This window comes from Podarcis bocagei, assembly GCF_964188305.1.
Source record: "Podarcis bocagei genome assembly, chromosome: 6".
NCBI lineage: Eukaryota > Metazoa > Chordata > Lepidosauria > Squamata > Lacertidae > Podarcis > Podarcis bocagei.
Window position 1 is genome coordinate 47,951,291 of NC_138130.1, and position 19,471 is coordinate 47,970,761.

Here is a 19,471-nt window from a genome sequence, read left to right on the forward strand (position 1 = left end):
CTCCAGCAATGAGGTTAAGGGCCCACTGCCTGATAGATAGATAATTTATTACGGTCAAAGGCCAGCTCGCATAACACAATAAAAACAGCGTTCATAAAGATAAAATATGCAATTATGTATATGTAGATTATCTTAGCCACACCTACAATTACCCATAGGTACATGTAACATAACTTGCTAACTAGCACTCTGGGCCCCTGTGCAAGATTTCTACTTTTGTAAGCTAGCAGCTCAGGATAGTGCTGATGTGTCTCACAGATGCTTTAATTAGTGACATCCTTTCACCAGTTAGCGATATTTGCTGTCTGCTGTGCTATCCAATGATGTCATCATGCATACTTAATAAAAGGTGTTTTATTTATTTATTGCTTTTTATTACATTTAAATCCCACCTTCCTTCCAGGGAACTCAAGGTGTTGTACATGGCCCTCCCCATACTCATTTTATCCTCACAACAACTCATGGGGTAGGTTAGACTGAGAGATTGCAATTGCTCCAAGGGGAAGCAGTGAGTCTTTGTCTCCCGGGTCCTTATTATTGCTTTAAAGGTTAGCTTGTGCTTCCTTAATAGTTTGCATGTGGAAGTGCCTTTTTGTGCCTAATATCACCATGGAAAGATGAAGAGAGGATTGTTGGTAAATATTGGCTTGAGGAAACTAGCATTTTTAAGGACATTGTGGCCCTGCTGTAGGCCATGGTAGCAATCAGGGAGGTAGCTCTTGTAGAAGAGCATAATGGCTGCCCAGGACCATGGGAAAAGATCAAAGCAAATTCAGCACAAAATTACATGAATGTGATGAACAAATTGAGCTGCTTGTTAGGCAGCTCTTGAGAATAAAGAGCTCCCTGAATTTCAGAGCATGCAGCAGTAGAATTATATCACAAAGCACTTTACTAAGCAATGTAGGCTGGGAATTAAATGCAAAATAATGGGCTTGGGGTGGGGAGAATCCGAAAGCATCTTTTAACAGAAGAGGGAAAGATGAAAGAGAAAATACTGAGTTTTTCTTAAGGAACAGGTCTCCATTGTACTTTGCATGCATGAAAAATTTAAAATAAGCACTTGTCCTTCTAGAATGCTTTCCCACTTCCAGCACATAATTTCATTTTAGCTGGTGAAGGGCAAAGTGCAGGGTTTTGTTTTTAAGTTAACTGAGTTGCATGGCGATTGTGAAATGTAGCATAAAGACTTAAACACAGCTGCAGTTAAACCGCTTATGTCGGAGTTGTATAGGTATACGCTCTTAAAACTCTATTCATGAAGTGTCCTGCATTCAGTAACAGTAGTTTTCAAATGTAAGTTTCTAGCTTTAGAGGAACATTTTCTGTATTGCTCCTAACTATCAGAATCTCAGCACTTTGCCAAAGATCTGCAGCATATTCTAGGGACCAAAATGGACCTTTACTGCTCCTCTGTATGACCTGAGTGGGTTCTAAAGTATATGTCACACTCTCCTCGGCAATGCACTGCAGGGGGAACATGGGAAGTGACCTCACACTGAATCAAACCATGGATCCATCTAGCTCAGTGTTGTCTACACTGACAGGCAGTGGCTCTCCAGGATTTCAGACAGATTGGGATTAAACTTGAGGCTTTCTGCATGTAAAGCAGTTTCTCAAGCTATGGCCTTTCCCCAATTTATAAGCCAATCATATCTCAGGTATAGGTGTCTGTCATCACTGTTCTTATCATTGAGAAAGTTGTAAGTTCCTCAGCACTCAGGAGTGATGAACACACATCTAGTTAGGATGCCATATGAATGGTGCTGGTAGATCGGTGAATTCTAAGTCCAGATTTAACACAATTACATAGAAATTAGATCCAGTTAAAAAGCCTCCAGTTAAAAAGTCTTGGATATCCTTCAGCCTCCCCACCCCCAAATGCACAGCATTTTTTCCAGTTCATTTGAGGGAGAGACTGTAGGGAGGTAACCTTGCAAAGGTCTATCTTTGAGAGCCTTTCGGCACTCAGTATAAACCTTCTGTGTGTGCATGATTGGGCAGCTCCAGTATTAAAACACACAGAGGTCTGCTGCCATTTAGTTTGGCACAAAGCAATTGTAAGTGGATAGGGCAGGTGACCGCTAAGTGTTTCATATCTAATACATTCACATTATTACTGAAGTTAGAGTAACTCAACATTTGCATTTATTCTACAGTTTTAGCAAGTTGAGTAAATTTTCTAGACCAACAGAAGACAGTGAGTGGAACAGTCAGCCTGAGTTGCCATCATTATAAAGGAGCAGCCTAAAATGTGGGTGGAGGTTTGTGTGCTTGCAAACAAATTAAAATTTGGGTTCTATTCTAGTCGAATTCCTCTCTCTATTTGGTAGAGAGTGCTAATTATACCAGACAGTTGCCACATTCAATAAGACTGCAAGACATAAATAAGGTTTTAGGCAGTAGATTGGAATGGAGCAATGATGATTCAGAATGCAGCTATATAGATTGTGTAATTCTAGTTTTCACAGCTCAAACATTTCTCTTTCTCTGCAGTGTTAAGTTGTTATGATGTTCATGGACATCCTGGATTCTGCAAGTTATTAATCAAAGAATAATATAGGTAGCACAGTTGAGCACCACATGAGAGCAAAGGTTTCAGCCTCTTGGTCAATCCATGAAAGCAAAGAGGTTTCTTTTGATATAAGCAGAGGGAAGGAGTGATGATACCTTTGCAAAAGGTCCCCTTCTCCCTCTGGTTGAGTACCATTATTAGATCTCATAGAAGTTTCGGGAAATGAGATGAAGTGCTCCTTTATTCGTCCTATATAAGACTCTCTAGTAAGGGCACCGAGTGGGGAGGGGGTCCCTTTTCAAAGGATAAAGAGACTTTATTTTTGCTCCCCGGGCCAGCACTGGGGAATGGAACTATCTTTGTTCAGTAGTGTCTACAGCTGGTGAATGAATTGTAGCTTGGGCCCTTAGTAAAAGTGATGGACCTGAGCATACCTTGAAACTGCAAACCTCTTCTAGTTTCTTGTGTATGTTGAACCCATTCTGGGTGGGATTGTGCTCTCACAGAGGAAAAACAAAAGAAAAGCAGGTTTTCAGTTGAAGAGGTGCCTTGAAAAGCTGTGTAGGAGTTGTGAAATGAGGACTGCTTTTTAAAAGGTTTGCGTTTCTGTGCCTTACATAGTTCAGAATAAGGCACTGACTGTACCCTGAAGCAAAAACTCCATCCTGACAACATTTGCCAAGGTGTCATGGAAGCTGCCTAATAGAACAGTTTGCTTGCCATTTGCTTGTGCAGAACGGGCAGCAGTTATACCTAAAAATGCCTCGTATCCAGAATGAAACCTGAGCACACCTGATCTCCTGGCTGCTAGTCTGTTATGGTTGGACTACAAAGGCTGCTACATTCCCAGGACAATCAACATCCTGGAGATTAATAGTTTTGATAAGATCGTTTGTTAGCAACTTTACTCAGGTGTCTAAACATTGGTTATCAAAGGGAATTGAAGTTTCGGAACACTGCTCTGTGGTTCAACTGAAAAGGTTTCTTTGCAGAATAAAAGTAAGCAGAAGGAAATGGAAACGTTCAAAGGGTAGTAAGAACAGTTTTCAGAATACCGTAGCTTCTTGTATTCTACCTGTGTATATCTTGATATCAAAGGACTTGTTTTTATTCTCTGTTAGCTTAACCTTCCCTAGGCAGGGCAATACCCTTGACTTTTGAATCTATTTGTGTATATCTTTTGTTTTAAATTAATGCAGTACCTGTGACTAATATCATTCAATCCTGGAACTGAGCAACAATGCTCCCTGCCAGACAGAATTGGTGTTAGAAATTGTATCATTGGGCAACTGCTGAGGCCCCCACACATGTAGGGACTCCACTTCCAGCCCTGCCACTGCGACTTGTCCTTGCTGATAAATCATGTTCACCTGTCCGCTCTGAGCATGCAAACAATGACTAGAGTCAGAAGATTGCAGCATCCTCCAAATTGCCTTGCCCATGCCTTCTGGGAGGTTGTGTGGATTGGGCCTAGAGGAAGAAGACAAGCACAGTGGTGGCTGTGGCAAGGTCTAATGTCATATTTGTATAAATCTTCATAGAGGTTTAATTCTGTCCTCAACAAAATTTGAGAAGGTGGTGGGAACTGAATTGGGACTTAGAAACTGAAGAAGAGGCATGGAACAGACTGTGAACAAAAATGCCATACAAATCCTTATTGGCAACAGCCAGAGAATGAGCCTTTAAAATTTTGCTTGGCTGGAACTTAACACCTAGATGCCTAGCCTATATAAAACTGAACTGTTCTCTTAGGTTTGCGTTTTGTTAACTTGGCTCTTTTTGTGCTTTTCCTTCTTTTTTAGTTCATCATTTATCTATAAGGGATCACATGTTGTGGAAATGTGTGTACATTATTAAAAGGAGATTAAATATGAGCTCTAATTCTGGTTCCTCTGCCTGTTTTCTAGCCAATAGTTTTCTAAGGGCTAAACATAAATGTTCGGCTAAATATACTTTGAGATGTTACCCTTGTCTGACCTTATCATGCAGGCCCAGCTCCTTATTTAATTTTCTGCTAATGTTTTCTAAAGCAATGTATATTTCTTGAGTGGATGGAGTTAATCGGAGTACTTGTTTACACTGATTGGATCAGATTGTGCCATTTTCCTTTCTCTTCTCGTTCAGGCAGCTTAGGATAGTTACAGGTGAATGGTTTTTTGAAGAGAGAGCAAAGCGCTTCAAACAATCCACCCTCCTTGGAAGTGATGTCGTTAGAAGGTCTATCCAACGCAAAGCCGCAGGTAAAAATAACAGGAGGGAAATGTGTTTGTTCTTCCTATGTATAGCTAAAGCCTTGTTGTCCCCCTAATTGCCTAATTTATGGTTATAGTCTTAGTGCTGCATAATGAGCTGGGGCTTGCTGACGCCTTTTTAGTATTGAAACTTTTTTTAATACAATGGAAACCCCTTGGTCCCTTATCCAAGAGACTACTCTGGCCCACACCTACTTTGTTTTAGCAGCACCAGAACATAAAAGACTCCCACACTACTCAGTCAAAAATATTGATATGCCACAATCCTGTCCTACTGAAACCAGTGAGTTGTGTGCATCTGGGCTCAGGATTGCTGCCATGGCTTACAGCAAAGTATAGACCCTCTCATCATATGCCACACTTGCAGGGGGTTTTCCTTTTCATGCCTGTGCACATGGGTTCCACGTGCAAGCACAGGATTTCCTCTTGTAGCAGAGAATATTGCCTCCAGCTCATTATAGTATTCAGACTCAGAGTTCTCAAGAGCTTTCCTTTATACACTGAACTATGTATAATACTGTAAGGAGGATTATCATGCCATTGGACAGCTTTCACCTGCCTGTTATTTCCCAGCTTTTTTGAACTACAACTAGACAGCTGGAGGGCACTAGGTTGGTGAAAGCTGGCATAGAGATGTAATGCAGCTAATTCTGCATGCATACATTATGAATGATGCAAGATGGGATTGTCATAATGCATGCTGGTGGCCCTGCTAGGTGTGTAATACACTCTAGTCTGAACAGTTGCAATTCTCGTAGTTCTGTTCTATAGAAAACACAGTTGTTGCAAGGTGTGTGTGTGTGTGTGTGTGTGTGTGTGTGTGTGTGTTCAGCTTTGTAATGAGTGTAATGCTTTTTATTTTTTGAATGTCTAAAATCTTGGTAATATGTCTACTAGGGTATATTGAATTCCCCTAGTAGGAGTTATTTATTTAACAAACTGTATATACTGCTTGATTCTAAGAAAACCTTTAAGGCATACTTACTACCTATCAGAGGGACGAGGGTGGCGCTGTGGGTTAAACCACAGAGACTAGGACTTGCTGATCAGAAGGTTGGCAGTTCGAATCCCTGCGATGGGGTCCCTGCTCCTGCCAACCTAGCAGTTCGAAAGCACGTCAAAGTGCAAGTAGATAAATAGGTACCGCTCTGGCGGGAAGGTAAACGGCATTTCCGTGCGCTGCTCTGGTTCGCCAGAAGTAGCTTAGTCATGCTGGCCACATGACCTGGAAGCTGTACGCCGGCTCCCTCAGCCAATAAAGCGAGATGAGCGCCGCAACCCCAGAGTCGGTCACGACTGGACCTAATGATCAGGGATCCCTTTCCCTTACTACCTATCAGAGATGTGGTAGCATCTACATTAGCAGGAGGTTGAACTGGACGACCTCTGAAGTACCTTCTAACCTTATGATTCTGTGACCAGTTTCTTCTTCTTCTTTTAAGTTCTCTTGTTCTCTGGTTCTCTTGTTCATGTCAATTTTTTTTTTAAAAAAATCTGCTATTCCTGTTTGTGTTTTCCTTCTTGCTGTGAGATTTCTACCACCCCTCTCGTTATTTGTTCATGTTAGTTGCATTGGGCACTTTGTTTGAAACAAAGTGGTGAGATAAAAAAAGATTAGAAGATAGGGAAGTAGTCAGTGAGTGAGAACAAAACTCTGGATTTATGGGTCATTGGCCTTATCCATATGCTCTTACGTTCTTCAGTTGTGGATGCTTCTGTACTTGGAGACCATGTTCAAATGAATGGTGTGTTGGTGTTGCACTCCGGCAGCTGGTTTAAAATTCTTGTCAAATCACTGGGAAACTTGCTTTTGATCCCCTTTATTATTTTTAAAGTACATTTTTTCTTTTTAAGATCCTTCCTCTGAAGCTACAGGAGGAAAACTCAAAGATCAGTCTCCAGAGAGTTCAGAGGAGACTTCAAAGCAAGATGTGCTTGCTTCCTTTTCAAGTGGGGCAAAGTCAGTCTTCAGTGGGCACAGAAATATTGGGTAAGGCAACAGTTTATAATCTGAATGCTGAAGTGGATTTCCGTTTAGTGGATTTCTGTTTAGATTCACTCCAGAGCATTCCATCATTTGGACCCAATGATTGAGACCTTTTTCTTCTAGCAAGGATTTTTTGTTTGCTTCATTTATATTTGAAACATTTAAAGGATGTGTGGTTCCTAACTGGATTCTCCTTTGATAAGAGATTTTGAAGCAGCCTATGGAGGGGCTCCCTTTTGTGTGGTGTTTCTGGCTTCCTCAGATAACTTTCTTGGCGTTCAGACAAAATGTTTATTCCATCTTCCTGACTAGAACCACAAGGTGGTATTTGCTATGCATCGTAAAAGGGGCTTCCTCCTCTTCCTCAAAATAACAGAACTTGGGATTAGTCCGTGAAACTAATTGACAGGAAATTGATAACCACCCAATGGAAGTACTTCTTCACACAGTGTGTGGTAAATTTGAGGGGTACACTGCCATGAGCTACAGTGGTGGCCTCTAGCTTAAAGGAAATTAGAGAGATTCAAGATGGCTGTATTCCAGATCCTTGTTCAGAGGTAGCATAACTCTGAATGCTGGTTGCTAGGGAACTGTGTCCTGCTTCTTGGCTTCCCGGGGGCATTTGGTCGGTCACTGTGGGAGACAGGATGCTGAACTAGATAGGCCCTTAGCCTGATGCAGCAGGGTTCTTCTTGTGTCCTTAAAATATTGAAGATCCAGTCATGTCCTAATGACAACACTGCATCCACTTGCCTTCTTTTCTGCTACTGCTAAGAAATGCGTGCAACAGCAAATGGGGCACTGGCACAAGAAACAGATGGTGCAAATTTAGGTTGTGTGTGAGTGTCTCGTTGCACCATGTAGTGTTTATTGCAAAATAAAAATAAAAATGGAAAGGCCTTAATATTTAACAGGTCTGATATATATAAATATTTTTATGAGTGAATGGGAACCCTTACAGTCCCTTCTCAAAGCCAAAACATAATGCAAGACACAGGATAATAACTGCTGTTTCCTTCTTAGTTTTGTACAGTTGAAGCACACAAATTCCCGAGGTTCTGCTTTTGGGGATAAAGGCCAAACCCAGTAGAGTGTAAATATTAAATGATGCTTTACTTTTGAAAAATTGCAATACTTTAGAAAAATTACTTGTCTTTCATGTTATCTCTATTATAGCAGAAAATTGCACAGTGCTACAGTTTAGATACATTCTTTCATTAACTTTCACCTTTGTCACAATATCTAAACTTGTTTTTGAATCTTGATGTGAAACAAAATGCAACAAGCTTACATGAAAATATACCATGGTGTACAATTCTCATGAGCATCTTAAACAGAAAAAAGGAAAACTTATGTATAATTGTTATATGGGTCCTGTATTTTGATTGATGCCTCCCTGGTTGCCTTGACCTTTCTATTGAACAGAGCTTTATTCAAGGCTAAAGGAGAAATCGCAGTTGTGAAGGCAGAAGATGGAAGAAGCATCAGCTCAGATGTTGATGTCCAGAGTATAAATAGTGCTGATAGGTAAGAGAAATGGTATGACCTTTGTACAGTTGAACTTAATTTCTCCACTGGCTTCAGAAACTGATACAGATATTGAAATTACAGTAGTCCTTCCTTCCTTCTTCTTTTTGCTGAAACCACTCTGACTTAAGGTTCTCTGATGCTCATTTTCTACATGCACACATTTCTCTTGCAAGTTGTAAAGCAAGGTGTGGTCTTGTGTCAATTTTGTTTGCTGGTGGTTAGAGGGGGAGGTGGTACTAAGCCCTAGTAGTCAGTAAGCTGCACTCATCATCCCCATCCAGCTCAGCTAGCAGCCAAGGATGATGGGAGTTGTAGTAGAACAACATCTAGGGACCCAAGTTTGAAGAACATGGCACTAAAGAATACAAGCTGTCATTGTAAATGATCCTGTTTGCCATCTCACTACTTCCCTAAGAAGTCTTTATGGGGTAGGTGGTGGGTTGATGGTTGTTCACAGCAGTAAATTAGAATGTGATATGGCATAATCAGCCAAGCAAAAATGTAATATGGGTGTCATTTCTAGTATATGAATGGAATTACCAAAAAAAAAGCAGAAAGGTTGCTTAGACAGTGAAGTGATGTGTTTTTAAGTTAAAATGTCAGTTGCATTTAAAAGCAAAGTTATTCTATTATACAGCCTTTTATTCAATTTCCTGGCAAATGAGGATGGATTCCTTGATGAATACCAAATTTAAAATTCCCATTGCTGAATTTTGAAAAGATACTGGCTTTCTCAAACCTTAGTATTATTGAATGGAAGGATAGTAGTGTTCTGAGATGTGTGTGTTTTGAAATGTCACAAAAATCAAATTGGCGAAGCATTGGAATGCAGTTCAGGTCAGGAATCAACAGCTTGAGACAAATAAGGCAAATTGGAGCACTGCTGCTCTTGAGCAGACAGGGCAGACAGATGGAGATATTTAGAGCAGCTGAACAGTGTGGTGAAATCTCAAATGTCTGTGGAATGGCAACTGTCCCTGGAGCATTATGTGAACAATGTCAGAACCATCATGCAACACCATGTGGCCAACATGCCAGACTGCTGCACCATGGGCATGTTCCATTGAAGGCCTATTTATCAGCTGTAACTAATTCCAAGTGTCCAAAAGAGTAGAACTGCATGTTGCAGATAGATTGTGTGTGTGTAGCAAAAATGCAATAGCTGCTTTCACCCTAGGAAGAGCAATTATGGAGCAGGCTTTTGGAGCAGAGAAGCTATGAAGGAGGAAGGACAAGGGTGCTTAACACTTCTTCGGTGGGCCTCTTCTCCACTCCAGATCCACACACACAAAGCTAATCATCAGTTGTAAAAACAGCTAATGGGGGCAAAAGTTCAAGTGCCTCTTTCCCCTGGGGTCTTCTGCTCCAAACAGAAGGGAACAGATAGGAGGAGGCCACCTACTTTCCCCTACTTGTGACATACACAATACCAGGTATCAGCAAACATTTCCAGCAGGGGGCCAGTCCACTGTCTCTCAGACCTTGTGGGGTGCCGGACTATATATTTTTTTAGCGGGGGGTGGGGGGGAGAGAATGAACGAATTCCTATGCCCCACAAATAACCCAGATATGCATTTTAAATAAAAGCACACATTCTACTCGTGTAAAAACATGCTGATTCCCGGATCGTCCACGGGCCAGATTTAGAAGGCGATTGGGCCAGATCCGGCCCCCGGGCCTTAGTTTGCCTACCCATGCACAATACATTTCTTTCTATGGGTGAGAGTGACCAGTCTCACCCTGAGATCTTTCTGCAAAAATGGGAATAAAATGCTGGTGGGGGGGAAACAGAAGAGAAACAACAGCAAAGCAGTAGAGAAACAGAAACATCTTTCTCCAGGAAGGCAGAGCATATATAAGTTCCAATATTTAACTAAATAATTGGAATGTCATTGTGCGACTCTGTTAAATACAGAGATGCTCTGAGCCAATTTTGTGAAGCCTGAAACTACTATCTCCTTTATAAACTAAAGATTAGATGCTTAATTGGCCCTGGAGTGTTTCTTCCCTGGGGGAAAAAAATACTGACTAGAAGCCAAAGAACAACGGTTTCAGAAAGGTGATGAATGACGAATTCAGTTTATGGGGGTGGGACAGGTAACATTACATGGCTGGGTAGCAATTTCAGTGGGTTTGTTCTTTATAATGTCTGAAAGGCCTAACTGGATCTGCTAAGAGGCATGTGGGATGAAGCCCAAGAGATGGTAAACTGAAATTACCTTGTGCAAACTAGTTCCTGAATGCTACTTACATTATTGCCTTTAAGTGCACTTCTGATTTCAGAGTTGAGTTCTTTGTAGAAGATCTGAAGCTCACCCTTTATGTTATGAAATAGTGTACCTTTCTGATGCAGTATTAGCTGTCCTAAGAGGATAGATTTTTGGCACTCTTTCCTTAGGGTGAGCACCTATTCTCTCAATATGGAGGAACTGCCTGCTGGGCTGAAAGGAGCAGTTTGTGCCGCAAACCGAAGCAATTCTTCTACTCCAGTCCATCCAAGGTCACCAGCACTGAGCACACGCAGCATGACTGTAGATTATGGCAGAGTAAGTTGACTAATTCCCAAATTGTTCTCTTTAGACTTTACTGCCTCCAAAGAGGTTTAAAAAAGAGACAGTTGAAACATGAGTCGCATTTTCATTCAGGCAAAACTGAAATCTATGCTCCTTCTGAATGTTTGCTGGTCAGGGCTCTTTATGTATACAGAAATTCCCTGCCCATAGAAAACCAGGTATTTGTGAGAAGGAATCTAAACTAGCTTTCTCCCTGACATACTAAGTTTCTGTGTGCCGGTGTCTTACATATGGAGGAGTATTCAAGCATGTGAGCTCTCCATCGTAGTCAGAACTGGCACAGGTTAACTGCCTCAGTGAGAAACTGTCACAACCCACATGGGCTAAAGGGAATATTGAGCCTTTCATGGGAAAATGTTGGTAATAATTGAAATCCAGTGATGAGAAGAAGTCTCTAATCTTAAAAAGGAGTGAACATGGAGTTATCCCGTGTTGTTTTCACAACCATCTTGCTTGATTGTTGAGAGACTTGTGACTTGCCTAAGGCCACCCAGTAAGTTGTATGGATGAGCAAGGATTTGAACTTGGGTCTCCCTGGTTAAAATTTAACCACCTGCCTCCTACACTTCATTGATTTAACCATTATGTTGGCTTCTATCAAACTCAGTGGCAAAACCCACATTGACTTTAATAGGACAGGAATCTCTTAAATTTTACATTAGACTTGGGGATCAGACTACTACCGATTTCATTTGGGAAGCAGGTATTCATTCATTCACCTTTGCTGGCTGGAGTCCCCTGGGAGGATGATGTGCCAATTTAAGTTGGCACAAAAAATACAGAAAAACACATAGAAATTAATGCAAGCAATTAGCACTTTCTGCCATGCCCCCGCTTTAGTAATGTCTGAAGCCTCTCTTTTCTTAGTTGTTTTTTAAGACCAGTGTGAATTAGGACATTAGTCCATTCACAGCGATGTCCTGCCTAAGGCTATCCAGAACCAAATGCAGTACAATGAGGATAGTTCAGTGACTTTTGAAACAGAGTACTGATCCAATCATGCAGGGTTTGCAAGGTAGCATCCAGGTGTCCCCCCCCCCTAAATACATAAATCAGGGAGAGACTTGGTGGCTTTTGTCCTGTGGCTTACCTCCCTGCAGACCCTCTTCCCCAATTTTCTCTCAGCCAGGTCACTTCTCGTATTCAAATTAAAGTAGGAAGAAAATTGCCTGTTGTGAGGGTTTAGATCCTTTTACTCACACATTCCTGCCTTGAAAATTGGATCCTGTGTCCCCCATTTCAATGTGACTGGGCAGTGCTATGATGCGTTTGACCCACTGGAATTTTTTGGAAAATCACTTGAGTTCACTGAATGAATCTGTATTTGTGGGGAGGTTTTGACAACAACCGACACTAAATCTAAAGATTAAACTTTTGTTCATTTACTAACCATGAGTGGTCAAAACTAATTTGGTTCAGCTTTTCAGGATAGGAACACAGGCTGTTGTGAAGACATCAGTTTGCAGAAACATTATGTTTGTAGCAGACATAATAAAAGCTTAGGAGAAACTGGGCACATTTGCAAAAAATATTTTGCAGATAGCATTTTTTCTCTTGGCTGCTCAAATCCTGCAGACTCCCCATACAGGCTGATATTTAACTCTGCTTACATTACATATAGCAAAATGGTAAATATGGCAGTTGCTGACAGAATGTCTTGTTTTTGCTTTAATGTGTTCACTTTTATATTTAATATATTTTGCCACTTTTATAGTTTGCAATATGTTCTGTTTCTGGGGCACATAGATTTATTTGTATTTATTGGCTCACTCAGATAAATCAGATTATTTCATCAGGATTCTTAGTATGGTTAGGCAGTGTCATGCCTAACTGTACTTCACAGATACAGAGCAAACAAACAGATGGAAAGTAGGAGAAGTTTGCATTTTTAGCATATAGTTTAGCATAAAGTTTTTGGCACTGCCAACAAACAGAACTGTTGTAGTGGGTTAAAGAACTTGCCTTTTTCATAAAGAGGTTTGTTTTTTTGTTTTTGTTTTTAAATAGCATTGTATATGGAATATCTCTGTTTCTTCTCTTTGGGAAGGATCCTGGATTAGAAAAAGGCACTGCTATGCCTGCAAGTGAAAGTATACCAGCAGATCTAGCAAAAAAGCATCGCAGGAAAGCATCTGGAACACCCTCTATAGCTGTTTCTAGGACATCTATGTCATCTGGTAAGCTTTTTCTTTTTTTTAATGCATTCTTCATTGCTACCGTTTTCTTCTTCCTGTTTTTCCTTCCATTTATTCTCATTTGGAATAAGCCCCACCCACCCCTACACACTTTTGCTTAAAACCTAAGAGGCAACCATTTCCAGGTTAGACTATTTTATCCATCTAGCCCACTATTGTCTCTTCTGACTGGCAGAGGCACTTCATCTGCAGGCAAAAGATGTACAATGGTACTTCCATTGTTTTATTTCTCATTAGCACCTGCAAATTGTAATCCTTGCCATGATTCCACTGCTTCCATTTGAAGAATGATCGATCCATCTGCCTCTGCACTTTACTTTATACTTTTATTTATGCCTCTTATATTTCACCATATTTCTTCTTTGGTTTATGGCCGTTTTTAAATATTTTTTTTAAAAAAATGACTAAGTTGCCGGAATTCTGGGTACTCAGTTGTGTGCAGCTTGATTTTTCTCTCTCCTTTGCTTGGCTTCTGCAAAAGACAGGAGAAATGAAGCTTCTGTAATGTACCAGAGGGACTCTTGTCCTAGCCCACTGCTCTGGTTCTTACCTTTTACTCTCTCTCTTTTGCTTTGGAATAGAGTGAGGAGAGGAAATTGACTTTGTGGGGAGCTGCAGAGAAGTTTGTATACTATGAACGGGGGGGGGGGGAATCAAGGGTGGTATTGGAATAGAATTTACTGTAAAATTTTCAAAGAAGAAGAAGAAGAAGAAGAGTTTGGATTTGATATCCCGCCTTTCACTCCCCTTCAGGAGTCTCAAAGAGGCTAACATTCTCCTTTCTCTTCCTCCCCCACAACAAACACTCTGTGAGGTGAGTGTGGCTGAGAGACTTCACAGAAGTGTGATTGGCCCAAGGTCACCCAGCAGCTGCATGTGGAGGAGCGGAGACACGAACCCGGTTTCCCAGATTACGTGACTACCGCTCTTAACCACTACACCACACTGGCTCTCATCTGCTTTTTCCTTCCCCTTCTGTTTTTCAGATCGCAGCAGATCAGAGAGAGATCTCAGTGTATCCTTCTCAGAAGGCAATGAGGATACTTTAAGCTTAAGAAGTAAATCTGTACCTGAAGCGTTGGACCAGGAGCTGGTGAGTTAAAATTATGCCACAGTTTAGAACTATGCCATTTTATGTTTTGTTGTTTAGTCGTTTAGTCGTGTCCGACTCTTCGTGACCCCATGGACCTGAGCACGCCAGGTATTTTATGTTACAAGGGCTTAAAAAAAAAGGTTTCAACTGAATCCGATGGTTCACTTGTATCACACTCCATGCTGTGACTAAATGTATAGCAGCAGAAATAAGAATATAAGAGCTCTGCTAGATCAGGCCAAAGCCTACCTAATGTAGCCCCCTGTTCTCACTGTGGCCATCCCAGGTGCTCATGGGAAGCCCATAAGCAGATCATGAGCACAACAGCACTTTGTGTTCATGATCCTCAACAACTGGTATTCAGAGGCATAGGTAATACTCTAATGATGACTGGTGTAAGCAACCTTGGAAAGGTAGGATAGAAGTCGGGGGTGTGCACTAACCACAAGATTCAGTTTGGACCCCAATTCAGCATTTTGGATAACAGCTGCATACCTGAAATGTGGTTATAGTAGTCATTAGAAGTAATAAACTTGTTGAACAGGAAAGCCTAAGTTACAGGAAGGGCAGGAATATTAATTGAAGGTAGATTGACATGATATATAGAGAATTTGGACTGATATGGCATCCAGAATCAGGAAGTGTGAAGCTAATGAGAGCAGTAATTGCCTAATGGCATTCTGTGACATGTAATTACCCAGAATAAATGCATGCTAGTGGAACTTTTTTAACAATTTGCAAAACATAGTTTAAATCTGCCACCCACTACAGGAATCTTACCTCAAATAGGCTAGAAATTCTGTAACTTTCTCATGAACAAGTTTCAGCTGTCCCTGTGGCTCAACTGTTCTCTGGAAGGGACAGGGTGATAGGGATAAGAGAGAAGACAAATGCTACTCTTGCAGTGATATCCATTCGATTGAGAATCAGCAAGAGATGAGTTCTAGAGACATTGTATGTGATGAACAGCACATTTCAGAGCCAGGTAGACATGCTTATACTTTTTTTCTTTGTCCAATAGAGTTACCTGGATGAGACAGAGGAAGATATTGATGACATTGTGGCCTCTGGCTACTCAAAGAGACATACCAATATGATCAGTGGATTATCAACAGTAAGTTCTCCATTACTATTTAGATGTATTTTCCTTGTACAATTTCTTCCTGTAGTGTAGTGTTGATGGCCTAGTTCATGTGTCACTTTAAACCATAGCTTAAAACCAACTATGGTTTAATATGAACAAGTAGAATGCGAGTGCATGCTGCTCAAAAGTTTCCACAGTGCTCTTCCTCTGTTCCTGCACCACGGCCAAAACTAACCAGAATCTGGCTTGTTGTGTTGTCTGAACCTAGTCTCCATCAAACAAACTATGAGCAAGAACAAACTTGGGTTTGTGTGGCAGAAAACAAACCATGAGCCCAGCTTTGGATAACCCAACAAGCCAGATTTTTTACTTGTTTGATCTGCAGCACAGAAGGAGCAGAGGAAGAGCTGTAGGAACTTTAGAGCAGCACATACCACCGTGTTTACTCATTCACATTAAATCATGGTTTGTTTAAAACTATGGTTTACTGTGACATATATACTTGGTTGATATATGTTATATACTATTCATTCTTCTCTATTCAGTACATTCGTTTTACTCTCCTTTCCTTTATTCCTCTGCCGACCATTCTTTGGAGTGTGTGTGGGAACCACAACTCAACACTATGTCCGAATCAATAATGATTTGTGGCCTAAATCCAAAATCTGCTCAGCTTTCTCTGTTGTGTCAAATCCAAATGTCCCTGAATGGTGATTGGACTAGAATTTGAGGGGAAAGCAGCTCACTGGAGAGGCGTTTAAACTGTTGTTTAGATTGTGCATCAAAAGCATGAATGATTTAAGGGTCCAACATGTAAAATGAATCTTGGAATTCTATCAATGGACAGAACCAGGGCAGCTAGCCCAGCTGGAGAGAGAAGAATGCAGTTATTTAAAGATGACTTATTATATCTCTGTTGATGTATGCAGGGATGTAGCCAGTAGCTGTTGCCAGGGAAGCCAATTACAAAGATAAATGTGTTTTAGATAATAGATATATACTTGTTGAATTACTATAGTTTCACATATATTTTTGTAGAAAGAGATTCAGCTCTGTATATAATATATTCGTCCTGAAGAACAAAAAGCCACTATTGCAAAAAGTGGTGATGTTTATTTCTGCAAGCCTTGTGACAATATATAATCAAGATAAAACAAAAGTGGGTTTCTAGATTGATTTGCATAATAAGGCCAAGGGCGTGTGTGTATCACAATTCCATGGAAGAACAGAATTTGGTGGTGAATTCAGCTTCCTTAGAATTTCTGCTATTGTGTTACTGTTTTGAAAACAACATGGATAAGTTTAAAAATTTGTGGGCGTTCTTTGATGAAGATCAGAAGCCAGGCAGGTGACTGAATATTATTTCTTGCAGGAGGGAGGACACTTTGATATCTTTGCCCATCCTGATTAACAAAATTGGAATATGCTATGTATAAGCGAAATTACGAAAATCTATATAATTTCCATAATTTATAAGTGTTGCAGAGTTCTTTTGTTTTTCTTTGCACATAATTTAATTTCCTGAGCTCAGATTGCTAAGACATTTTAATACAAAGTGTAACATGTTTGGCACACCTTTCAACAAAAAATGGAAAACAATACAATTCCAGTGATGTAAATGGCCTGGGAGACATCCAGAATATCTGGAAAAATAAAACTGCTGAATAAACTGTTTATATTGACATAGCAGGTATAAGACAAATTGGGGTAATTGGAGATGTGGATTACGGGGAAGAGAGTTCTTATTGCATCCAGTCACATTTCTATGTCATGTGGGGCCTGCATATCAACTGTGGATGAGGGTCACAGAAGGTAGACAGACCTCAGTGGAAACCTATTGGCAGAAGGTGTGGAATGGCATTCCTGATGGGGGTATCAAGTTTTTCTATATCCACAGAGGTCAAGAGTGCGCTAGAGCTCTATTGCCTGTAAATATATGGCATTCTTAGTGCATTTGGTTTTATTTCCATAGTGTTATGCTCCACTAATTTGAGTTTCCGGTTATTAAATGCCTCTGCTAATGACTTTGTACAATTTGGTATGCCGTGGCACAGAAAGACAAGACAGACACAGTAGGAGTTCTTGAGTAATGGGGCTATACACACACGGCAGAGGGAGTTGGGAAAAGCATCAACACCCCACTGTCTCACTTTGAGTTAAAGAATAGAGAAGCGCAAGAACTAAGGGTGCCTACTGAAAGCAACATTTTACAAAGGGAGTTTTTAGTCAACATTACAGTAGGATGGGTACTCTTTATTCAAAGCTGGAATGTGCTGATGCTGCTCAGTGTGTTGTTGTTGTTATACATTTTATGTTATTATTAGTTGTAAAAATATTGACAACTGTATCATTCTGGTTTATTCGGAGAGAGAAATATTCCCACAATCAATTGAGATTCAGCTTGTGTTCCTCAGTGCTTTAGGCTACTTTTGGATTCTTAGCTGCACCTGGTACTCCAGGTTGTGGCAGCGACAAAGAACACTTTTCAGCAACTTTCATTGAGTGAGGAGGTTTGAAAACCGTGTGCACGTCAGATGAGATCACTTCATATGTCTAACCTCAAGGCTGGGCAATGGTATCATACATGGGCCCATTTTGACATTTTTTCTTCATCTGGCTCACAGTAAAGGCCAAACAAAATGTGATGTAAGGGACCTATGATCAGGAGTTGCTTTTTTCTTTTTCTTTAGTAGTTATTTTTTGGGGGGGGAGGGGTTGGATCCGATGAAGACCATGGTGCTGGGAGAGGGAGGTGTTAACCCTTCCCCCAGCACTGTTTTTCTGGTTTAAAATCCCCTCCCACAAACAGAAGCTCTTTACCCTGGCAAACGTACAGGCACTAGCATTTTCCCTAAAGGAAAAATAACAGCAGTTGCCTGTGGTTGAGGGGAACAGTTATCAAAAAATGTTGTGAGGGAAAATATTTAAGCCCTTTCCTTGGTTCTGCAGGTAGGCTCTATCCAGTCACAGGGTGTGGCGGATAGTATTTTTCATTTCAATCATGGGAGATCCTGGTTATTGACCTCCAGCACATCTCCAGTTTAGTGTATGCCACCCTTTAAGCCAGTGCTCCAGTTTCTGCCTGTTGTCTGAATGAAGCCCAGAAGATAGTTTTGACATCCTGAGACATCCTTGAGCCCAACGTGGATTTCTCTTAGTGTCATAACGGATGACTGTTGCCAGTCATCTACAGCTGTAATATGACTAGCAATCTGCGGCTAGTTCTTTGCGATGGTGAAGCCAAGCCCCATGGGTATTTTGCTAATCATGCCGCTCTTACAAGAAAAGATTCTGGGTATCAGGCAAGCTGTATTTAGGATTAAAATGTCAAAAGTGTTGACTTAAATAGAAGGTTGACCATGTCACTTGATCCTTTATTTATTGTTTAAATCCAGCAAATAACATGGGTTTGATCTAGACTTGCCTTTTGCATATGGTGGTGCTCAACTCATCCGGGGAATGCTTTTGACCTGGGCTGTGTACACGCACATTATTTTCCCCAAAGAATCCTGGGAATCGTATTCTATTAGGGGTGCTAAAAAAATGTAGATCTGTCCACATGTCCCAGCATTCTTTGTAGGGAAATAATGTACACAGCCCCAGTGGAGGGATCCCATTGGCTGTGTTTGCTGATTCCCAACTCAGCCTCCATTCTCCAGCACCACCTCCCACACTGTTCTAGAAGATGTCCCCCACCTTTCCAATGGTGTGGGCTGTGACACTGGGGGGGGGAGGGGCCCTGCGGTGAGAGGAAAGAATAAGCAAAAGTTGCTTCCCACCCCTAGGTTTAACAGCAGCAATGTTAACTGCACTTAAGGTAACTTCTACCTTTTTAAGCAGCTTTAAAAAAAGACTAAAATATGTTGGTTGCTGTTCATTTGTAAATAGACATAGACATCTCCCGTATGATAAGTAAGCCCTTTTATCCAAGTGTTTGTCTTGTGCTGCAAGAGATGAATAAAATTACATTTTTGAACATAGTTTAAGAGTAGTTCCTATTAGCAGCTTGAAGCACAGAGAGGTCATCACCCCCTGCTGTGTTTCAAGCTGTTTTTGCACAGTGCTGTTCACATCAGAGAGAGAACAGGGATCTCTTCCTCTGACATGTGTGATGTTTTTGGTTTCTCCCCTCCTGCAGCTTTCCCCCTCACCCCAAACTCCTATTCCTGAGTCTGCTGTGCTCTTCTGTGTGACCGCTGTCAGGGTATGTTCTCATTACTGCTTACTTTGCACCCAGTTTTC

General features: G+C 41.0%; 1 protein-coding gene across 2 annotated transcripts in view; it reads left to right on the forward strand.

The window, feature by feature from the left end:
* The window catches only part of SYTL5 (synaptotagmin like 5), a 65,008-nt gene that overhangs the window by 32,609 nt on the left and 12,928 nt on the right, over nt 1-19,471 (forward strand). For both annotated transcript variants that reach the window (XM_081197778.1, XM_081197779.1), the window contains exons 4-10: nt 4,640-4,755; nt 6,622-6,757; nt 8,180-8,281; nt 10,683-10,830; nt 12,905-13,034; nt 14,039-14,145; nt 15,167-15,259. In XM_081197778.1, coding sequence (XP_081053904.1) covers nt 4,640-4,755; nt 6,622-6,757; nt 8,180-8,281; nt 10,683-10,830; nt 12,905-13,034; nt 14,039-14,145; nt 15,167-15,259 — 832 coding nt within the window. The remainder of the gene's footprint in view (nt 1-4,639; nt 4,756-6,621; nt 6,758-8,179; nt 8,282-10,682; nt 10,831-12,904; nt 13,035-14,038; nt 14,146-15,166; nt 15,260-19,471) is intronic.